Here is a 21,830-nt window from a genome sequence, read left to right as displayed (position 1 = left end):
GGGAAACTGAGGCTCAGGGAGGGGAAAAGCCTTCCCCACAGTCACCCAGAAAACACGCCAGGGCTGGCGGAGCCTGGGTCTGCCACCTCCTCCCTGAGGTCCTCGTCCCCAGCTCCCGGGCCAGGTTTCCTCTCGGAGCTGGCTTAGGGGGTCTGACGACACCGCTGGGCTATGCGCGCCTGCATGTGTGTCCCCGAGGAACAAAGAATCTGCCAGCTGGGTTTATGTTTCAAGACGTCTGTCCTCGCCCTTGACCAAGAGATCTTACAGGGAGACCGGGGCCAGAGCCAGGCAGGGAAGCGGGGGGCCGGGGACATCAATGGGAAGCTGCCTGCCCCGGAACCCAGCCCCGGGGTCTTCCGAGTTCACTTGAGGAGGGCAGAAACTGCAGGGGCGGGCCGCGCTTCGCTCAGCATTTATTTCATACAGCTGTTTTTAAAAAGCTTGTTTAAAATATAGATCATTATATATATATATTTATATATATAAAATATATAAAGAGGAATTGAGGCGAGCCACCCCAAAGACAAAGCTATGTTTTATAAATATTTCTGTAGCTCCCACATCCCAGAGAAAGAAAAAAACAAAACAAAAAAACATTTACAACCCAAGCTAGTGGTTCCACATGGTGGGCCCCGCAGGCTCGGAGCCTGGGGTGGGCTGGGGTCTCGAGGGCCGTTCCGAGAGCAGGCAGATCCCCTTCCCCAGGGGCTGGTGTCTCTGGCCGTGAAAGGTCAGGTCCATACTAGTTTTGCCAAACCCATGTCCTCGGCTCCGTAGACCAGCCTGGAGGCTGCAAATGGGCCCTGCAGGGCCTCAGGCTGCCAGGTTATTTTTAATCTTGTCGGTGTCCTTTGATGTCTCGGCCCTCCTTCCAGGGTGGCCAGGCCTCTCTTCCTGGTGGCTTCCAAGCGGAGGCAAGCCACACGGCACCTCCCGCACCCGGCATCTGGAATTCACAAGCAAAGCCCCACGGGCGGGCGTCTCTAGGCCCCGCTGGAGCCTGGGGCAGCGGCCTCACTTGCACACGTAGCGCTCCACGGTGCGCTCACACCGGCGACAGGTGACGTAGCAGCACCAGTGGTACTTGCAGTGGCACCGCTCGACCACGCGGTCCGTGTAGGGGTTGTAGCCACGGCCACAGCACATGAGGTCGCAGCTGTCACTGCCGTGGGACGTCTTGTTGCATTGCCTGCAGGGGTTGGGGGGAGGTCAGTGAGCACTGGGCCACCCCAGCCCCTGCCCAGCCCGGCAGCTCCCCACCCTCCCCCATGGCTGCACTCAGCCCCCTTGGGAGGCATCTGGTCTTTGGGGAATTTTAAATACCCTACTGCCTGGAGGGAAACTCTCTCATCCTGGTATTTCTCACAGGCATGTGTCAAAATGATGGGGTGTTCTGTTTTCTTGAAGGGGTCTTTTGTTCTATTTCTTCTACTTGTAAATACTCGATGGAGCCTCAAACCACTCTCATAGTCCCATCTTCATATCTAACCCCAGTTATATTGTAACAAATGTAAAGGCGGTTTTTACTTTCAGAATCCCAGGGTGAATTCCGAAATGGACAGATGGCGTTGCCTGTGAGGCAGAGTGAGCGGCCGGCACCCAGTGCAACGACAGAGGGTCACCCATCTGCCCCCACAGGCCAGGCGCCTCCCTCCAGGATTTTATCTTATCTGAGGTGGGCAGGGCCCTCGGTGAAATGATTACGCCCATTTTACAGATGGAAGTGGGCTCAGGGAAGGGCAGAGGTCTGCTCAGGGTCTCACGGGAGCCTGTGGACAAGCAGCGCTTAAGCTCAGGGCCCGGAGACCAAGTCCAGTGTGAGCTCGGCCTCCCTTAAAGGGAAGAGAACCCAGGCCGCCAGGGTCTGCCTTTCCTCCTGCATCACTCCTGTGGGAGAAGACGACACAGAGGTCCCTATAAAACCCAGATATCCTACTGCCGCCACTGGTTCTTCTGTCTAGAAAGGACACATCTGTGCAGGTTGGCAGCTCCTCTGGCTGGGCTCTGGCTAGACAGGGATGTTGTCATGGGATGCAGCTCGGTCCCCACAGCCATGTGGCCGAGGAATCCCAGGATGTCCGACACGGGCGAGCCCTAGAGATGACCAAATCCAACACTCCTATTTCCTGTTGGGGAGACTAAGGCACAGAATGGAGTGGAGGCCTGTACAAGGTCCCATGGGGTGAGAACTCCTGTGAGCGTTTCGGAAGGCTTCCTGGAGGAGGAGGGGCCATGCGGGCCATTTCAGGAAGACAAGCAGGAATCTAAGATGCAGAGGAGGGGAAAGGGCACTGGGGGCAGAGAAAAGACAGCCTGCCCTGACCTAATAGAAGAGCGGTGAGAGAACAGACGGATGGTAGGGCTGGAGGCACGGAGGCCAGGAGGAGGCTGGACAGCCGCTGAGTAAGAGAGGCCGAGGGCTGAGCTGGGAAGGACCGTGGGGCCGGAAGGAGGGGAGCACCTGGAGGGAGAGCCGGGAGGTGACAGGACCTGCACGTGGAGGCTGCGAGCAGCTCCGGGCAGGAGGAAACAGCAGGAAGAACACATCCCCAGAGCCACACAGACCTGGGTTCAAACCCCAGCTCTGCTGCCTACTGGCTGTGTGACTGAAGGCAAGTCACTTAACCTTTCTGGGCTTTGTTTAGTCACTCTACACCATGAGTCCCCCTCAGCCTTATCCTGAAGGTCTCTGGACATTCCTCCAGGAAACGGTGGTGGGAAGGAGGCCAGTTCCATTTTTATTTCTGGATCCCTGACATGCGATGTCTGAAAACCTGGCCTCCAACCTCCCATCCCCCTCCGAGGTGTGTGGTACCATCATCACTGCATGAGGATGGGACTGAGCCCCAGGGAAGCAAGGGCTCTGCTCCAGGTCCCAGAGCCAGGGAGCTGTGACGTCAGTGGGGACCATCCTTCCCTGACACACACACAGCCCCCCATGGATCCAGGGAGATCTGGGGTCCTCGACGGGCTTCCCCACCCTCCTCACACCCCCCCTGGCTGCCTCAGCCCAGCCTCTCCCTCCTTCCCATCTCCCTGGCCCGACCTGGTTCCATCTTCACTCCACCCGACCCCCTCAATCTGGCCTCCAGATGGGAGCCCAGGCGTCTTCACAGAGCCTGCTGCCCTGGCCTGTGAGGACGGGGCCCCCACAGCGGGCGCCCCCCTCTCCTGGAGACAGGAACGTGGGCTGTGGAGGAAGCAAAGGCTGGCCAGGCACCAACTATGTGCCAGACACGTTCTCAGACACCCTCGCTCTGGTTCAATATTCTTTTAACCCCGCAGAATGCGAGTTTTGTGGAATGCCATTAGGGGCTCCTTAATAGAAGAGTTCCACAGCCCAACACCTCTGGGAAACGCCGCCTGCCACAGCCCCTTTCCTGCGCATTCCTCCCAGCCGTCATGTGCTCTCGTGCCTCGTGGATCGCCAAAGAGAATTTCCCAAACGTATCTGATTGCAGAACTGGTTCTGATAGAGCATCGCAGGACTGGCTCCTTACAGAACCACCTCTGGGAAATGCTGCTCCCCTGCATCCTCACCAGCCCTGCCCAGCACACGGTAGGTCTGCAGTCACCACTGGCTCACTCCCTCTCCTGTCCTGAGCCGACTGCAGCAGCAGTGATGGGGCCAGAGGTAGGGACCCCAGCCCTGGCTCTGAAACTGGGGACCAAGGGGAGAGCGCTGGGGCCCGGTGGGTGCACGCATGTCCGGGGACATGGGAACACTTCCCCTACGAATGCAGGCAGACCTCGCTCTCCTGCTGCCCCTCTGGATGGCAGCTGCCCTGGTTCTGCCTCCACCCTGTGCAGACCTCCCGGGTGGCGGTAGGCTGGCCACTGCCCCCACCGCCCCTCGTGTCTCACTTCCTCATTTGTCCAATGAGCAGATTGTGACACTTATCCTTCACTAATTCATTTGACAGACATTTACCGAGGATCTAGTTTACGTCGGGCAGCCTCGCTCCTAACCCCCGTCTCCCAGTATAGTCACTGCCTCTTCCCATCTGTCTCCCCACTAGGAAGAAGGTGGGGCGGGGCCTCCCACCAGCCTCTACTCCCGAGGGACGCCTGCCTGGGCGAAGTGTCCAACAGCCACTCCCAGAAGCTCTGCGGGGGCCCCTGGGACCCTGGCACCTCCACTTGGCATTCCTGGGGCCGCCTCCCTCCACTGGGCAGGGACTCCATTCCCCAGATGCCCACAGAGGCCTGACTGTGCACCTGGCCCTGAGCTGGGGTGGGGCACATGCAGAATAGCTGACCCCTTCCTGTCGGGGGCCTGGGGGGCGGCCGGCCCTTACCTGTCCTGTGTCCCGTGGGAGCCCACCTTCTCGTTCTTCATGCAGAAGTCAGGGGAGCTCTGCAGATAGACCAGCTCCGAGTCCTTCACGGGCCGGATGTCCAGGTCCTTGGGCACCAGGTGCTTGCGGGTGCCCATGGGTCGGTGCACGACCTTGGTGGCCGACAGGTAGCGGGTCTTGAGGTCTGCGGCCACATCCCGTAGCTCCTGCAGCCCCTTCCAGCAGGTGCGGATGGAGCAGGAGCCGGATACCCCGTGGCACTTACACTTCATTTCCAGAGAGGCGCGCAGAGCCTGCAGACAGGGAGGGCGTCGGGCTGGGCGGCCAGCGACCCCTCCCCAGCCTGCCCTGCCCCCTGCCCCCACCCCCTGCGGGCCGGGTGCTCTTGGGGAGTCATCGTCTGCCCGGGCCTCAAGTGATGGGGCTTTTTACTCTAAAGCTGGGTGGGCGTTGTAGGTCCTCAGCTCCTCCTCCAACCTGGGGGGCAGCTGGGAGGGGCAGGAAGAGAGTGACATTTGTAGGGGTAAAGGATGCCGCTTATACACCTACTGTATACCAAGTGCTCTAACACATATGGCTTAATCATCAAGACATCCCCACACGGGGTATCATTACTTCCCCCACTGCAAGAAGAGGAAATGAAGGCTCAGAGAGGCTGTCTCATGCCCAAGGCTGCACAGCTAGAAAATCTTGGAGCTGGGCTTTGAGCCCAGGTCCAAGGGTGATGCCAAAAGCCATGGCTTTTAATTGTTCCATCCTTTTTCTCTCACACAAAAACGGGATTCACAAAATGCTTGCTGGAAAAAGAGGGAAAAAAGAGGAGAAGGGAGGGAGGGAGGAATGGGAGGGGGGGCCGGGGAAGGGACAGGAGGAGACTGCACGGGGGCTGGTCCCTGGCCTGGCTGGCCTTTCCCACCACTGCCTGGTGACCCTGAGCAAGCCACTTCACCTCTCAGCACCTCTGTCTGCCCTCCAGAGCGGCAGTAAGTGCCACCTCGCAGAGTTGTTGTAAGGATTCAGTGAGAGGACGTGTGGGGAAGGGTTTTGTGGACTATCAAAGTTAAGCCAACACAGGTCTTGAAACATCAGTCTAAGTAATAATTCTGGTGGAGGGGAAGCTTGGGCTCCGGCGCTTGGGGAGACTAATCCTGGCTTCGGAAGAGATTCTTCCCACCATCTTCCCTGGGCCTCAGTTTCCCCATGGGTACCCAGGGGTCTTTCAGTTCTGCGTTTTAATCCCCGCTTCTTTGCACACAGGATTCAGAGCCCTCCACCTGGGCCAGCCCTCCTGCCTGCCTCCTGCCAACAGCTGCAAGTATTAATGGATCTCCTGGGCCTACCCCCTGCATCAGAAAGATGGGAAAACCGAGGCACAGAGAGGCAGGGACTTGCCTCAAATCCCTCGGTGATCAGTCAGGGAGCTGGTCAAGGGCCCAGGGCTCCCCCCTCCCCAGGAAGTGGGGGGTGAGGGAGTCCGTCTGGGTCTAAAGTGTGGAATTGGCTCAGCAAAGCCTGTGGGGAACACAGGAATGAAGTGCAGCCCCCGCAGGGCCCGTTCCGCCTCCCAGGGGCGTTTTGAGTGGCAAGGAGAGGCATACTCGGAGGGAGGGCCCAGAGCTCCCTGAGGCCCAGGTGGGTCAGCTCTGACACATTGTAGCTGTGATGATGACATTCACCCTCAGAGAGGCCTCTGGGGGTGGTGCCGCAGCTGGGGGAAGGGATGGCGTGGGCTGCAGACGGCCCCAGGGAGGCCAGGTCCCTGGCAGCAGGGCCCAGGGACAGCCCAGTGTGCCCCCGAGGCTGAGGACCCTGTGGACTGCACTGTGGGAGGCGCTGGCTGTTGCGCTGGAGACCCAGGCCTGGCCGTGCAGGGGAGTGGGCTGGGTGCTTGGGGGGGGGGGGGGAAGGGCTCCTGCTGCGTTTCAAGGATGGGGGGCAGGCCGGCAGCGTTGGGAGGCAGGAGTCCTGGGTCCCTCGCCAGGCTCGGCTACAGACGCACAGGGTGAATTGGCCTCAGTTTCCCCAACTGTCCAAAGATGGCCGGCACATCCTAGAATCCTTACACAAGGGAGACCAGGCGAGGACACAGAGTCCCACGGCCCTGGGCTCCATCATGCCGCATGTCCTTGGCCGAGCCACCCAAGCTCTTTCTGTCTCCCTTGGTTGCTCTCACGGGCCTAATGGGGCTGTGGGGTGGAGGTCGAGAGATGCTGCGACCCCATTGCCCACCTGCAAGGAGGGAAAACTGCCTCCTCCAGGGTCGTTCTGTGGACCACAGGAGAGGAGACCAACCAAGCACCCACCACAGTGTCTGGCACACAGATCAGTATAAAGTTGGGTTTTTTTAATTTTCAAAAAAATAAAACAGTCCATTCATTCACTCACGCATCCGCTCACCCGACCTCCTGTGGAATGAGGTGAAGAATTAATGAAACATCGCTAAGCGCAGAGGTCAAGGGGAAGCTGTGTTTTGGAGGGTGGGGTGGGTTTTGGGCCTCGGAGAGGGTCCCTGTTAGAGCGAGGGAGACGGCTCCTTAGGCTGGGCTGCTGCCCACAGCCCCATCCACGCCACCACCCGACTCAGCCTCGGCCCGGAGCCCCAGAGGAGGAGCCCGAGGAACACGGCTGACGGGCACTAGAGAGCACCGAGCCACCCCATTCTATAGATGGAACAAATGAGGCCAGAGAGGTAGTGACTTGCCCAGTGTCACACAGCAAGTTGAGTGCCAGAGCCAAGGTAGGACTCGGAGCTCCTGACTCCTAGCTCAGTCCTCCTTCTGCTCAGTCAACGTTCTGCAACCCATATCCCGGTGGACCCCCTGGAGGAGGACAGCCAGGCAGGCTCCAAGAAGCTGCACAGGGAAGAGCTGGGGAAGCCGGGAGCGCATCGGTGTGGGTGGGTCAGGGCCCGTCCCCCCACCACCCCCTCCACCAGGGCACGCCAGGTGGCCCTTTTCTGCCAATGGGCACAAGCACAACCATCTCGGGGGGGTGGTTACCTGTCTCCCCACTTCACTGTTGTGTAGACGCATCAGTTTATTGGCTTGGGATCCTGTTTTTTTCACCTTCATAGGAGCATCGGAAAACTTGGCCCCCATGAGGAGCCCGTAGCTGAGGTTGTCCGCACATCCTCCCCAGCGGTTCCCGGGCCCGGGTGGCTCACCTGGGACGGGGCCGCAGGAGCAGCCGGGCAGGTCGCCGGTGGTGCAGGCCCGGGCGATGGCGTGGCTGATGGCAGCCGCAGACAGCGCATACACGAAGGCGGACTCCCGGGTCCCTGTGGGGTGGGGAGGTGCAGGGTCAGCTGGCTGGGCGACCCAGGGATAGGACCCCACCCCGGCCTGAGGGCCTCCTCCTGGGCCCCCACCCACCCATGAGGTCAGGCAGGACGGGCTGCAGCCAGGGAGGTGCAGGCGGACGACAGCACGGGAGGGCCATGAATCTGTGCCCCCCGTCCTCCCACAAACACACCAGCTGACTTGCACACACACTCGCACAGCCACAGGCACACCCTCCCTCATGCACACTCACAGTCCCCACCCCTCCACCTGCCGGCCCTCCGAGCAGTGTGAGGGCTGCTTTAGAGCATCAAAGGCCCAGGCTCTGAGCTGGGCAAGAACTCACGACCTGATGGGCAAGACCAGCGTGCCAAGAGCCTGCTGTGGCTTGAAATGCATCCCCCAAAAAGATACAGTCCAGTCCTGACCCCTGGGACCTGTGAATGTGACCTCATTGAGAAATAGGGTCTTTGCAAGTGTAACTGAGCTAAGATGAGCCATACTGCACCCGGGTGGGCCCTAATCCCACGATTGGTGTCCTTACAGGAAAAGGGGATTCTGGATACAGAGACACACGGAGGGAGCAGGCCCCGCTGACCCCTTGATTTCGACTTCCAGCCCCTGGAACGGTGAGACAAGCCACTTCTGTCGTTTGAGGCCCCGGCTCACGGTACTTCGTTGCAGCAGCCTCGGGAAAGCCCCGCAGAGCCCCACGTGCCCCGGCTGTGGGGTGTCCAGCCCTTGGGTCCAAGCAAGTCACCTCCCGTTCTCAAGCCTCGGTTTCCTTAACTGCAGAATGGGGACGACCATACCTACCTCGCAGGCGTGCTCTGTGGTCAGATAACCCGGGAAGGAAAGCAGCATGGTCAAGTGCTGCACAGACATTAGCCGGTACCGTGCAGGGGAGAGGTCGGGTCTAGCGGGCCCTTCCTGCCCATCGACAGTCTCTCTATCGTACAGGGGACCCCCAAAGCCACCCCAGAAGCCACCGCCTCCAGGAAGTCTCCCCCACAGATGTTCTCCAGCCCCTACATCCCTTGGTGCGTCTCACGGCAACTTCAGTCGGCTGGGTCTAGAATTACCTGTGGCACGGCTGCCTGTCCCGAGAGTGCACGCTGCCGCAGTCTGGTTCCACACCCCCTCCCAAGGGCCTCCCTGACCTCATCCATGCCTTCATTCACGCTCAGGCTGTACGTGCATGTGTCCTGTCCCTCAGGCCCCCCGCACCGGTTACTCATTCACTGTATGTTTGTTCACTCATCAGTTCGTGCCTGACTGCCCACACCTACGCCTAATTCATCCACCCGTCCACCCACACCCGCGTCCTTCTGCGTCTCCATCCATCACCATCTCTTCACTCACCCGCCCGTCACACACCCATCCACCCACAAACTCACCCACCTATCTAAACACACCTCTATTTATGCCCGGATCCAGCCGTCCGCGCCCGCACGCGGCCCCGCGGCCCCGCTGGCTCCCTACCTCTCTCCAGGTCAAGCAGGTAGTTGGGGGCCAGCTCTATGGAGGAGCAGTTCCAGCGCATGTCGGAGAAGGCCCTGCGGCAGGCCTTGGTGGCCTCGCGGGCGGCGTGCACCACGGTGCGCATGAGCTCCAGGTTGCTGCGGCACAGCTGCACCTGCGCCGACACCAGGCCCTCCAGCTGCTTGCAGTGCTGCGTCTGGTTCAGCGCCAGCGCCGCCGGCGTCTTGGACAGCGCCCTGCACGGCGCCCGAGGCCACAGCGGAGGAAAGACGGGGCGTGAGGGGCCAGTCCTCGTGCCCCGGGGCCCAGCCTCTCCGTGGCGGCCTGGAGCCTCAGCTGGCGGGGCCAGGACACCAGCAGGCAGAGGGCTGTCCCAGCAGAGCAACGGCTCCCCCTCCCACCCTGTGTGACCTTGGGCACATCACCGTCCCTCTCTGGGCCTCCGGCCCGCATTCATACCATAGACTCCCGACCTCCCTCCTGCCTAAGCTTTATGACAGTTATACCAACAATAAACGGGTGTACAGCTCACAAAGCCCTCACATCCATTACCTGATTTAGTTCTCACACAGCTGAGAATTAGTACCCGTTACTCAACATTCATTCAGCTCTGAGCACTCACACGTGCCAGACACTGTGCTAAGTGCTAGGTTCTTCTAATCATTATCATAATAATAGCTACTATTCACTGAGCACTCGCTACACACACGAGTCAGGAGCTTCCCATTATTGCTTTACTTAATTATTAAACTCATTTATTAGGCTATAAAGTCCCACATACATGCAAGGGATTGCTATTAAAGGATTAAGGAGCCACCCGGTTTTGGGTTAAATCTGATTTAGACATTAACTTGCTGTATGACCTTCCATAAATCACTGTCCCTCTCTGGGCCTCAGTGTCTGTACCTATAAACTGTGTTTCCCAGAATGGGTTCCAGCGAGACAGTCTGAAAAAGGGATCCTGGTCAAGCACATTTGACGAACATGATATATTACAACCCCTGTGGGAAAGTAACGATGCACATTTACATTTTAAAGGCGCTGAGAAGTCCTGCAGCAAAGCGACAGCCTTGGTTTTGTTTAACTCTGGAGTCTGCTGGGCACAAAGCCCTTCGTTTTTGGAGCACGGATCTCACCCAGGCTTTGGGAAACGCTGGTCTAGGGAGGCTGCATGAACCCTGGTGATGTCCCAGGACCTAAGGGCTTCCCAGATCCTGGCTCTGGGATTCCAAGACTCTAGGACCAGGGGTCCATGCTGGATCCGCCTTTCTCCCCGGCCTTCTCTGAGGTGCAGGCTAGAGACACCCCACGCCTTCAAGGGCTCCACAGAGACCCGCCCTGCCCTGAGCTGGCCAGCCTTGGCACTAGGCAGAGGCCCATGTGCCGCCACCAGCACCGTGTGCCCCGCCCGCTGCACCCACGCAGTCCTCGCCCAGGTCTGCGCCTAGACCTGGAGAGGCTGAGATCCCGGGGGCCGGGGCCTGGTGACAAGGGAACAGCAGGGGCTCCAGCTCTGTCACTCCCCTCGCGACCCAGAGCAAGTCGCTTAGCCTCTCCTCTCCCAGCAGCCCCCAGGTGTTCCCTGGGGACTAACTCAGACGGGACGCGACACGGCTCTGCCCGGCTGATGGCCGTGGTCAGCGCTCAGTGAGGGAAGCCACTGCGACTACTGCCGGGATGGCCTTCCCCACTCCGTCACGGTCAGGGGCTGCCACCTGACATTCAAGACCCCTCAAAACCCGGCTCCCTGCCTTCTCCAGCCTCTTGTCCTTGTCCTCCCCGTGTCCTCAGATCCGGCCACACCGGGCTCCCTCCCAGCTTCTCTGACTGCCCTCCTGCCGTGCCCTTGCCTGGCTTTTCCTGACGCCAGGAATGCCTTCCTCTGCTCCTGTAGCTAAGTGAGTAAATGAACTCGGTCTTCTGGTGAAAGGACTGCGTATGCAGCACCAGCTCTTCCCAGACTCATTCGGTAACAAACATGACAAAGATCCTTAATATTAATGGCTGCATAAACCTATCAACAGCTCCAGCTCATGGGCTGGCCCAGGGAAGGGCACAGGTTTTGGGCACCAGCTATGTGACCTGGGTAAGTTACCCAGTGTCTCTGGGCCTCACAGTCCTCTTTTGTTACAACAAAATGATCATTTCTGCCTCAAAAGGTGATGCCAAACAGATGTTAGCTCAGGGCCAGTCTTCCTCACCAAAAAAAAAAAAAAAGTGATGCCAAGTCTTCAGTAAGATAACGTATGTAAGGTATTTGGAACATTCATAACTGGGATCCCCCTGCTTGTTGCTGGGTGAACAGAGGGAGTCAGAAGACCTGGGTTCTAGCCCAAGCTCTGCCCTCTGTGTGCTGTGCAATCTTGGGCAAACTTCTGCCCCTCTCTAAGCATCAACTACAAAATGAGGACCCCAGGGCTCTTGCAGGGCTGAATGAGATCCTCTGCGCTACATCAAGCACTGAGAGGTTAGGGTACTTCCTCCCGTCGCTCCCTCTCAGCCATGCCCCCGCATCCGACAGCTCCAAGTAGAGAGGTCTTCCCAGAGGCCTGGGAAGCAGACCAGGGCGTGGCACGGCCTGGTGTCCGTGGGTGAGAGAGCCCAGCCTGTCTGAATAGATCGTGGGAGTGAGTCCTGGGCAGTCTCCCCTCGCTGCGACCCCTGCCCATCCCCACCCCCAAAGCACGAGCGGGGAGGAGATGTTTGGTGTCCCTGATCGCCAGCGTCAGGCACAGAGCGGGGCGTAGAACAGACCTCAGGCATGGCTTCTTGACCTAAACTGAACTGTCCGGTCCCTCCTGGCCTTCTGAGCCACGCGGGCCGGAGTACGCCGGGACACCTGGGGACCCTGCTGCCTGAATTTCTGCAGCCCGTGTGGGGTGAGGTGTCACACACGGAGCAGGTGCCATCCCCTCGGCTGTCAGCCCCTGTACCCTCCTCCACACAGTAAACACTGCACACGTGTGGCCCCCCCATGGGCACAGCACCCCGATTTTCACGACACCCAGAGGGGTGGCCTGGGCCAGGTGGCCATCCCCTTTTGCACGGAGGAGGACACCGAGGTGCTCCAGGGCCCAGGTGCTCTGTCGCCTCCTGAGTTGTCCTCCCCTGGACCCGGGCCACCTCTCTGCTGGGCTGGGGCCGTCCACACTCAGCCAGTCCTGAGCCCACCAGCCCTCACCTCCCCCACCTGTCCTCCTTGCCCTCTGAGCTGACTTCTGTTTCACGGCTGAGGGATTCCAGGAGACGCACAGACACCACCCTGCGGGATGAGACACTCAGGTCTCAGTCCCTTCCCTGGGCTCCTGCTCAAGCCAAGAAGTGGGACAACGTGGCTGAGCCCTTCCTGGGGAGCTCTGTTTAGAAAATTCCTGAGTGCTGGGTGCTGTGGCTCCCAGGGAGGGCTGCTCTGTGCTCCTGGTGCCTGGGGTCGCACTGGCTGGGGACCCTGGGCCACTCTGGGCTCCGTGTGTCCATCGCTGATGTCACCAAGCATCAGCTAACTCCCCAGCGAGTGGTGAAAGGAGGTGCTCTGAGGGAAACCCTGTGAGGACACCCCCAGAGGAGGCTGCGATGGTCCAGGCCGCGGAGGACAAACAGGAAGCAATCTGGAGGCCACCTCGTGGGCAGAGGCCCAGGGAGCGCCGGGGGAGGCCGGGTGGGTGGAGGGCCACCAGCCGCGGCGTGCGGGGCGGCCACGGGGTGCGCAGGCGGGAGGCAGTGGATTCCACTCCGAGGAGGGCCATGCGGTCATCTGGTAATTAGTGGTAATGACCGTTTCTAACTAAGTCCCCCTCAGGGAGGTAATCAAGGATTAGGGCGGGGTGGGGGAGTTACCCGTCTGGACATCTCCGGGCTTGCCTCGCTGAGCAGACCCCTAATTGAAAACACTTTGGTTTATCTGGGGGTGAGGACACGGGGGAGGGGGTGGGAGAGAGGACAGGAGGGAACAGAGAGTTCACAGGCGAGGCCTGTGCCAAGGTTCCGCTCGCTGTGGCCGAGGTCTCTCTCTTGGGAGCGAGGGGCTCTCCTGGGACTGGCTCAGGGCCAGAGACTTGGCGTCAAGTGCCAGCTCAGTGGCTCACCCAAGATGCAACCTTGGGCAAGTCACTGCCCCTCACTGGGCCTCAGCTTCCCCATCCCATTGTGCAGGTGGGGACAATGAGGCGCAGAGAAGGGTAGGACCTGCCGAGACACAGCTGGGTCCCAGGCGAGGGGTCTTTCCCTTCCGTTTTAGAGACAAGGGGGCTGGGGCTCAGAGAGGCTGACGCAGTTGATCTGCCCGTGACCTGGCTCGAGGCCAGTGACCCGGCAGAGCTCAGGCTGGGCCCCAGATCTCCCAGCTCCCTCTGGTGTTGCTTCTACCTGCTCTGCAGCAGCCGTGTCCCTTCTGGAGTGCCCTGGGGCTCTTCCTTGGGAGGCCTGGAGAGGCTGGGGCGGCCTCTATGGGCCCTCCCCTGACCCAAGGCAGCGAGAGAAGGGGTGAGTGGCCCAGCTGGGTCCCCAACACTCTCCGGTCTGACGGTCGTCTCCCAGCACCTGGCTTGGGTGGGAGGTGAGGTAGGGGAGGGGTCCCCCGGGCTACTTCTGGTCAGGAGCTTCCGCGGGCAGCCAGGCTCTGACTCCCTCTCCCTCACCCCTATCCCACCAGGAAGCTCCAGCTGTGCCCTAGGTCCCCAACAGGTGGCATGCTGGGTCTCTCGGCCACATCTGGTTTCAGTTCTGTGTCAAATGCCCCTTTCGTCTTCAGCTCACTCTCCAAGGCCCAGGGCAGCGCTCCCCATCCTCACCCCCAGGGGACAACCCAGGCCAGCTGAGCTTCCCAGATGAGTCCCCAGCCTCCCATCCGCACTGTACACCGACTGCCCTGTTGCCAACAGTCCCATGGCTCCCTGTGACCAACAGGCCACAGAGCCGCACAGCCTGACCCCAAATCCTGCCTGTGGCCTACTCACTGTGACACCCTCTTAGTCAGAGGACCCCTTCCTCTTCTGTTTAATGGGGGCGGCAGCAGAACCCCCTCACAGGGTGATCGGGACATTTCAATGAAACAAGGACATAAAGCACTTAGAACAGTGCCTGGCACGTAGCACATACACATAGTCACACGCGCACGCATACACACATGGTTGTTATCCTTAAGCTCCACTCCTTCTCTGGCTTCCCCCTTTATCTTCAGCTCCAGCAAGAGTTTAACCACCATCAAGGAGTCTGGCTTCATGGAGCCCAGCTGCCTGGGTTCTGATCCCACACCCACCGCTGCCTCCCGCCTCCTGATCCCCGGCCTGCACGCCCCCGTGGGCCAGCCTCCCCAGCACACCGTGGCTAGTGGCCCTTCCACCCCACCCAGGCTGCTCCTGTCCCAGCCACTCTCACCAGCAGCTCCTTGGGCGTCTACTCTGCCCCATTAATTAGCTGTGTGACCTTGAGCCAGTTACTTCACCTCTCTGTACCTTCATTTCCTCCTTTGTAAGATGGTAGTGATAAGAATATTACCTGCTTCCTTGGGGAATTATCAAATGGAATGACTATAGCTCTTGGAACAGTGTCTGGGGATTTACGAGGAGGCTCCTGTAATCCCTGGTTTCTCTTTTCCTCTCTATGCTTTCGGCCCTGCTGTTCCTCCTGCCATGCATTTCCTCCTTGGCCATTGAAATCCCACCCATCCCTCAAAGCCCAGCCCAGGGTCCCCTCCCAGAGGTGGGACTAACTGCCCCTCCCCTGGGCTCCCACGCTCCCTCTCCGAGGACACAGCCCAAAGTCCACTGCGTACTTTCTCCTGGTCTGTCTCTCCCAAGAGGCTAGGCGCTGCTGTGAGGGAGACACTGAGCTGTACCCACTTCTTCTGGGCCATGCAGTGGGGATGGGACGCATGCTGGGCTGAGCAAGCCATCTGTTCCAGGCCCTATGCAGCCACGTGCCAGCTGGGGGCTTGTGCAAGCCACACACTTCTCAGAGCCTCAGCGTTCCCCCCGTAGGGCTCGAACGTCAGCAGTGTCCCCCCAGCGCTTAGGAGCAAGCCCCGTTCTCGGCTCTGACGCTCCTGGCGCTCTTTAGCAAACCCCTGCCCTCTCTGGTCCTCAGTTTCCTTAGCTGCAAAATGGCGGTGGGGGGGGCGAAGAGGGCATGGACTCCCCAATCAGAGGTTCCCCCCTGAGCTGGGACAGGGACAGGGACCAGCGGTGGAAGGAAGGTGTCTGGTTTCTCACCAGACTCCTCAGGAACAGCTGAGGAGAGCTGGTGCCCCAGGGCCGGGCTTCGCCTTACAAACAAGGGAGGCAAGAAGATGGGGCTCTCCTCTGGAATCACCAATTAATCGATAACTCAGCCCCAGGAGGGGCAGGGCTGGTGACCTCCAGACTGTTTGCTGGCGGCCCAGCCACTATCGCGGTGTCTTCCAGCGAATCCCCCACCTTCCTCACTGCCGGCCCCAGCCCCCACAGTCTGTCCCCTGCTGTCTTATCTGCAAGGCTCTGCCCGGCCCCCCACTGCAGACCATGTCCAGTCCTGGACTTGCCCACCTCTCAGGGAGTCTCTCCACCAAAGTGCCCTCCTGCCCACCACTCCCACCGCCCAATTCCCCGAGATGCCCCAGGGGCCGCCTGGGGGCACCGCCCCTGGAAATCACCAAGGGGCCCAAGCGCGTGTCCCCACCAGGTGGTCTCGCCTCCTCCGGGCCCTCAGGCACCGCCCCTCTCTCCTAGGACACCGGGAGTTATTTACGGCCTGGGCTTATCTCTTCCAGCCCGCGGGCAGTTCCTCCAGGAAGGGGCTGGGTTTGACTCCCCTCCCCGTCCGCACCGCCACAGCCCTGCACAGCGCAGGCACTCCCTTCAGCGGCGGGGAGGGGCGCCTCTGACTCCCACCACCTACCCCTCCACGAATAACTTCTGTCTAAAGGAAGCCCCTTCACATGCGCACAGCGTCTGACAGTTTAGGAGGGTCTTTCATGAGCCCCTTCTCATCTGATCCGAGTGAAGAAGAGACTCTTATCCTCCTTTGACAGAGGACACTGAGGGTCCCAGAGGCCGAATGACACTTCCCCAAGGTCACCCAGGTGGAGGGGTCAGGCCTGTTGGAGGACCTCCAGCTAGAGTCAGGCGACTAGCAAGGAAACAAAATATTAAGCGGCGCCCTGTGCAGGGAGCCGACCCTCTAGATCTGGCCCCTTGACCACGCTGTCCTCTTGCATCTGTCCCTCTGGACGTCTTGCGCAACCCTCAGCGGGGGAGGACCGGGCCATTCCGCCGCCCTCCACGCCCTGTCTCGCTCCTGCCTCGAAACCCTCCGGGAGGTAAGGCAATATTTTACAGAGGAGGAAAAGGAGGCTTAAGAAGAGTGACTCGCCCACGACCCCCAAGCCGACTTCTGCTCCCGGGGTTCGGGCGCGATCGCTGGATTCAGGACGCCCCTTAACGCCCCCGGCCGCCCCCAACCGCGCGCACGGGGCCCCTCCGGGTGGACGCGGGATCCCTACTTACAGCCATTTGATGCCGTAGCACACGCCGGTCTGGAGAGCCAGGGCGAAGAGCAGCGCCTCGCAGAGCTGCGGCCGCACCCTCATGGTGGCGCGGCGGCGCCGGGTCGCCCGCTGCAGCAGCCGCCGCCCGCTGTCCCGCCGCGCGTCCTGCGCGCACGCCGCCTGCGGTCGGAGAGCGGGGCGCGTGTTAAGGCGGCCGGGCCGGGCGCCGCGGGGGGCGTTGTATTCAAATTACAAAGGAGGGGTCGGGCCCTTCCGCCCCGCACGGCCCGGACGCGGCGGCGTCTGGCTCGAATTAGGCGCCGCCGAGCGCGGCGGAGGGCGTGTCCGCCGAGCGCGGCCCCCGCCGGCCTCTCCTTGCGCCGCGCCGCCTGGGACCGGGAAGGGAAGGGAAGGGGGCGCCGGGACCAGAGACGCCCCAAGAGCGGCGCAAAGACACCGGGGCAGAGGGAGAGGCCCAGAAGGACCCCCAGACCTTGGAGGGACGGAAAGGAGAGGACGCAGGGGTCGAGGGCGGAGGAGGAGCCGATTCCGGCCCGGTCCTGGGGTCTCACTCATCTCCGCAATATTAATTTAGTTATTGTGGTCCTGGCAGTTCTCCTTCCCCACCGGGCCTCAGTTTACCCCCTCTGTAAACTGGGGACACAATTCACCTTTTATAAAGACGTTCACCTAACACTATGGCATTTGCTCCTCTGGGTGCCCCTGGGACATAGGTACTGTCGCTGCACCCATCACACAGATGAGAAAACTGAGGCCCGGAGATATGAAATGGGGTTGTTCGGCCGGTGAGCGGCGGGTCCATGCCCGTTTTCTCCTCCCACGTCCACGCGGGGGTCCGGTGACCGCGAAAAGACAAGGAAAGAGGGCTCGCGCGGGGCCTCGGTTTCTCCGCTGGGGAAGGGGAGGGTGAGAAATAGGACGGCAGAAGTCTTTGCGCTGTGAGGGCTGTCGGGGGTCCCGAGTCTCCTAGCTCCTCTCTGGCGGCCCCCCTGTGGAGGGTCGGGTGTGCCCCGGCGGGGGCGGAGGCAGGGCAGCCCTGCCTCTGCTGAGCCGGGAAGCTCGCGGGGCTGGCGCGGTACCGCCTCCGGTCACCAGGCGGCGCCCTGGGGCCGCGGAGCAGCCGTTCCCCCGCCCGCCCGCAGGCAGCAGAGGCGCTTTCTCTGGCTTTTTTCTTTTTCTTCTTTTTTCCCTCTTCATTCTCACCTCATTAACTCCCTTCCCAGCTTCTCCCCAATACACCAACACCTGGCGTTCGCCCGGAGACGCGCAGCCCCAGCCCCTCTCCCCTGGGGAGGAGGAGACAAAGGGATTCCTTTCTAAAGGGTTTGGGGAGTCGGAAAAAAGAGGCGCCCGCCTTAGTGGGGGCGCCTGAGCGGGAAGGGGGCGTTCCCCTCCGGCTGTGTGAACTTGGGCAAGCCCTCCGGCACCCCTAGCCTCAGTTTCTCCTTCTATAAAAACGAGGGGCTGGGCTCGGCCGCTCATCCCCGGACATCTTCCCAGCCACCCCGCAGCGTGCGGTCCCCGAGCTCCCCCTGCCCGGGTGTCCGCGATGGCGCGTACCTGTGTGCGTGTGCGCGTACGGGTGTGCCTTGAGCACACGCACAGATTTGTAACCCCACTGTTCTCCGAAGCCTTCCAGAGGACGGCAGGGAGAAAATCCTGAATTATACATTTTTACTCCCTCGAAGAATTTCCCGCTAGGCGCCTAACACAGAGGCGCTGGCTACAAACTTGCAGAGTCAAGGCTAGGGGTCCCGGCGGGGTTCTCGGCGTAACCGAGCCCGCTCCCCACCCCACCCCACCCCCAGCCTGTATCCAAACCCTTTGTCTTACTGGCCCTGAAAGTTTACCACACTCTTGAGAAGGAGAAAAATACCGGCTGGATATGGGGGAGGGGAGGGGATCCAAACTCCAGTCGCTGTCTTCGCCCCCACTCCCTCCCAAAGTGTGGGCTCTCCCTCCCACCCCGAGGGCGCCCAGCATTCCTGGCTGGGGAGGGGGAAGGGGCCGCACGCGGAGGGAAGAGAGTGCGGACTCACAGCAGGGGATCCGTGTCCAGCCCAACTGGCCCAGAGAGAGGAGGGGCCGCCCGGGTCCCACAGCGCGCTGGGACCCAGGCCTCCAGCCACTGCCGGCTCTGTCCGAGCAGCCCCCGGTGGTCCTGGGCTTCCCCCGCCGCCGCCCCTGCCCCGGCACGCCGCAGGGGAAGGCAGCGCCTGGTCTGGGCCTCTGGGTCCTGGCAGGTTATTCCTGTCCGGTGTCCGAGCGTCCAGGACAGCCGCGCGGGCCGCTGGGTCACCCTCAGCCTGCGCCCCGCGGGTCAGGGCGCGCTCGCGTCCCGGAGCCCCCGGCCCGCCAGGGGGCGCTAAGCCGGGGTTCGAGGGGGGATCCGCAGCCGCCTCCCCGCGGTGGGACTCTGGGCACGTCCCCTCCTCTTCCCGGGCCCGGGTGTCCCCGTCCGGGGATGGGATGAGGGGTAGAGCAAGTGCCCTCCCGATTCTGGTGGTTCTATAGGACATCCACGCGGCGTGGCCAGCCGGGAGCTGCCCGAGCCCCCGCTTCAGGCCCAGCGCGGAGCCTCCCTCGGGGGCAGGGGCGTAGTGGGCCCGCGTCAAAGCGCACGGTCTTTGGAGAGATAAGCGGTCCTTCCTCCCCGCGCTGGGGATAAGGTCCGAGCCACCCGCTCGTAGCGGGCGAGAGAAGGGGCCGCCCGGGCTGTGACCCGCGAGCCCAGGAGCCGCGGCCCCGCTCCAACAGGTGGTTATCCGGCTTGGGCTCTGGATGTCCCTGAAAACCCCAATGCTGGGGTGGCCGGCCCTCTCAGCCAAGCCGGCCGGGACGCGCCGAGCCTCCCCTGCCCGGATGAGCCCGCGCTGGGCCGGCAGCGGGCACGGCTCGCGGGAACAGTGTCCACGACACGCAGAAGGTCGGCGCGGGCCCAGCCTGAAGCCTCCGGCTGCGCAGCTCGCAGAGCCGACCCCGCGAGCGGGTGACGCCGAGCGACTGCTTCAAGGTTACCTGCGACGCGGAGCGAGGCCGGGCCGGCAACCTGGCTTTGACCCCGCCGCGAGTCCTGAGAGATGGGTCTCCTCGGCTGCGGGCGACGCGCCAGGTTACCCAGGAGACGGGTTATTTGGAAGTGGGAAGGGCAGGTTTGTGGGGGGCACTCCGGGCACCTCCCACTACCCCTCTGGAGGCCGACCTGAACACCTAGGCACAGTGAGGGTCACGGAGGTGGGAGCGCCGGGAGGTGGGAGGTGTGGGGCTGGTGCGCGAGCTCAGCCAGATGCTCGGGGCGGCTTCAGCTGTGCCTCCGGGCTGGGGACAGGACTCTCTTCCTCCCCAACCCCCAGCCTGGAGCTCAGATCTGTAAACAAATTCTCGGTTCAACCCCGTCCCCCGCCGCTCCTGGGAGCCGGTCTCCGAGAAGGCGTCCGCCCCCACCCCGCAATCTGCTAGGAGCCGCCGTAGTTCCCTGCCTTATGCCACCCTCTCCGGCCCCGCCACACACACCCTCTGCCGCAAGATCCAAGTCGCCCACCCCCGGGATGGCTCGGGCATGACCTCATCTGCGGGCCGACTGGGAGGGAGGGCGTCGAATCGGGGGAAGAGGGCCGTGAAGCCTCGCGGCGGGCGAGAAACTGCACAGCCACCTCCATCACTCATCTGCGTAAAGCCCGCGCCCCCAGCCCCGCGGCTGCGCCTCGTAAGGGAGGCTCCTCGGAGCGCAGCGGAGCAGAGGTACGCAGTCCGACTCAGTTTGCTTACTGGGAGTGGGTGTCCAACGGGGTCACGCCGTCTCCCTCGGACTGGGGCGCCCCCCTCCCTAGCAGGTCCCGGCTGAGCGCCCTCCCGCTGCCCGCGGCCGCTGCTCACCTTCTGGAGCGCTCGCCGGGCGCGCCCTGCGTGCCTGCTGCCCGGCCGGCCAGGGAGAGGCGAGCGCGGCCCCCGGAGGACCCGAGCGCCCTCCGGCTGGGCAGGCGGGGACAGCGCCCTCTTCGCGAAGCGGCCGGGGAAGGACGCCCGGGATCCGGAGGAGCGGCGGCTGGCTGGGGTCCCGCGGGGACTCTGGCGCGGACTCAGGCTGCTCCGGGCCTGCCTCGCCCGCTCGCTGGAGCTCTCCTCCTCGCCCGGCACAGTCTCCGGCGCGGGCCGCCCAGACTGCTTTATAAGGCGCGGGCAGCCGCTTTGATCCGCCCACGTCAGCGCGCCGAAACCCCACCGGGTGGCTCCGGCCGCGCGCGAGGGGCGGGGGCGGGGGCCTCTCAGATGCCACGGACCCGCGGCGCCAGCGGCAGAGGACTTCGCACCCCGTTGAGTTACGAAGGCGGGACTTACTAACTACAGCTGGCGTCTACAAGCGTGCCCGCTGCGGGCCCTCTGTGCGCCTGCGGCGCGTGGGTCCAGGTAGGGCCGGTTTCTGAACCTTGCAGCAAGCGGGGCAAGGAGCCCCGACCGTCTGGTTTGACAGAGGAGGAAGCCGAGGCTCAGAGGGAAGTCCCACTTAGGCCTCAGTCTGGAGCCAGGGCGGGCATCACTAGGTGTCTGTCTTGCGGCTCGGTTACTGTAGGCGTCGGGGGTCCCGAGAACTGCGTGGGCCTCCCAATGCATCCTTCGCGGGGTCATCTCTCCAGGCCTCCGGTTCCAGTTCTGGAAATGGGATCAACCACCTGAGGTCTCTGCGGAGAAGGGAGGCGGGAGGGCTCCGCGTTGCGAAGCACACCGTAAACCTTAGGCACCAAGAAGACTGGCGGCCCGGCCTCTGGGATGACCGCTGGGGAGGCTGATGTGCACCTTAGTGGAGGACTGGGTTTCAGAAGCTAAAGGGGACTGGAGAGGTACTTCCTCTGGTGTAGACCCGGCCTGGGTGACTTCCCTGGGACCAGTGGGGTGAGTGTGTCCATCCCCTCCCACCTTGGCCTTCCTGGCTGATGATAGACCCCTTTCGGATTTCTAACTGCTGAGTCACATGCTGAGATTTCCAAGGATCCTGTCTCCTCTCCCCTGGCCCCCTTCCCAGGGGCCTCAATCCCAAATGTAATCTAGTTCATTAACAGAAGAGGAAACAGACTTAGTGAGAAGGACCTTGTCTCAGGTCCCAATGCCTGATACTCTTTTCCCCATTCTTTGCACCCATAGGCCCCCCTAACCTGGCTCCAGGTACCTCCACATACAACACACACGTCTTGGCCCACAGAGCCCACTGCAGGCTGGCAGCCATACAAGTACCCTCCACACACGGCCGGCCAGTCTCCCTGGCACACAGGACTGGGACATATCACCTTG

The 21,830-nt window shown here is 61.8% G+C and overlaps 1 protein-coding gene across 2 annotated transcripts; it reads right to left on the bottom strand.

The window, feature by feature from the left end:
• Positions 1-399: 399 nt before the first annotated feature.
• WNT11 (Wnt family member 11) lies at positions 400-20,760 on the bottom strand. Of its 2 annotated transcripts, none has more exons than XM_023645687.2 (6): positions 20,421-20,760; positions 16,543-16,703; positions 9,062-9,297; positions 7,301-7,578; positions 4,302-4,594; positions 400-1,192 (listed from the first exon to the last, which is right to left on the bottom strand). In XM_023645687.2, the coding sequence occupies exons 2-6, from the start codon at positions 16,623-16,625 to the stop codon at positions 1,018-1,020; spliced, it is 1,065 nt and encodes a 354-aa protein (XP_023501455.1). In that variant the 5' UTR covers positions 16,626-16,703; positions 20,421-20,760; the 3' UTR covers positions 400-1,017. The 2 variants fall into 2 exon arrangements, with proteins under 2 accessions (XP_023501455.1, XP_070129374.1); XM_070273273.1 differs by lacking the exon at positions 20,421-20,760 and adding an exon at positions 18,584-18,849.
• Between the last annotated feature and the right edge of the window lie 1,070 nt (positions 20,761-21,830).

This window comes from Equus caballus, chromosome 7 (assembly GCF_041296265.1).
Source record: "Equus caballus isolate H_3958 breed thoroughbred chromosome 7, TB-T2T, whole genome shotgun sequence".
Lineage (NCBI taxonomy): Eukaryota > Metazoa > Chordata > Mammalia > Perissodactyla > Equidae > Equus > Equus caballus.
This window is presented reverse-complemented; position numbering and strand designations above follow the sequence as displayed.

Bases quoted from the DNA above. Each gene is read 5' to 3' on its own strand.
- WNT11 (XM_023645687.2), bottom strand. From the start codon at position 16,625: ATGAGGGTGCGGCCGCAGCTCTGCGAGGCGCTGCTCTTCGCCCTGGCT. The intron at 7,579-9,061 runs GTAGGGAGCCAG...CCCACCCCACAG, and splicing joins CCTGCTTGACCTGGAGAGAG to GGACCCGGGAGTCCGCCTTC. The intron at 1,193-4,301 runs GTAAGGGCCGGC...CAACCCCTGCAG, and splicing joins TCCCACGGGACACAGGACAG to GCAATGCAACAAGACGTCCC.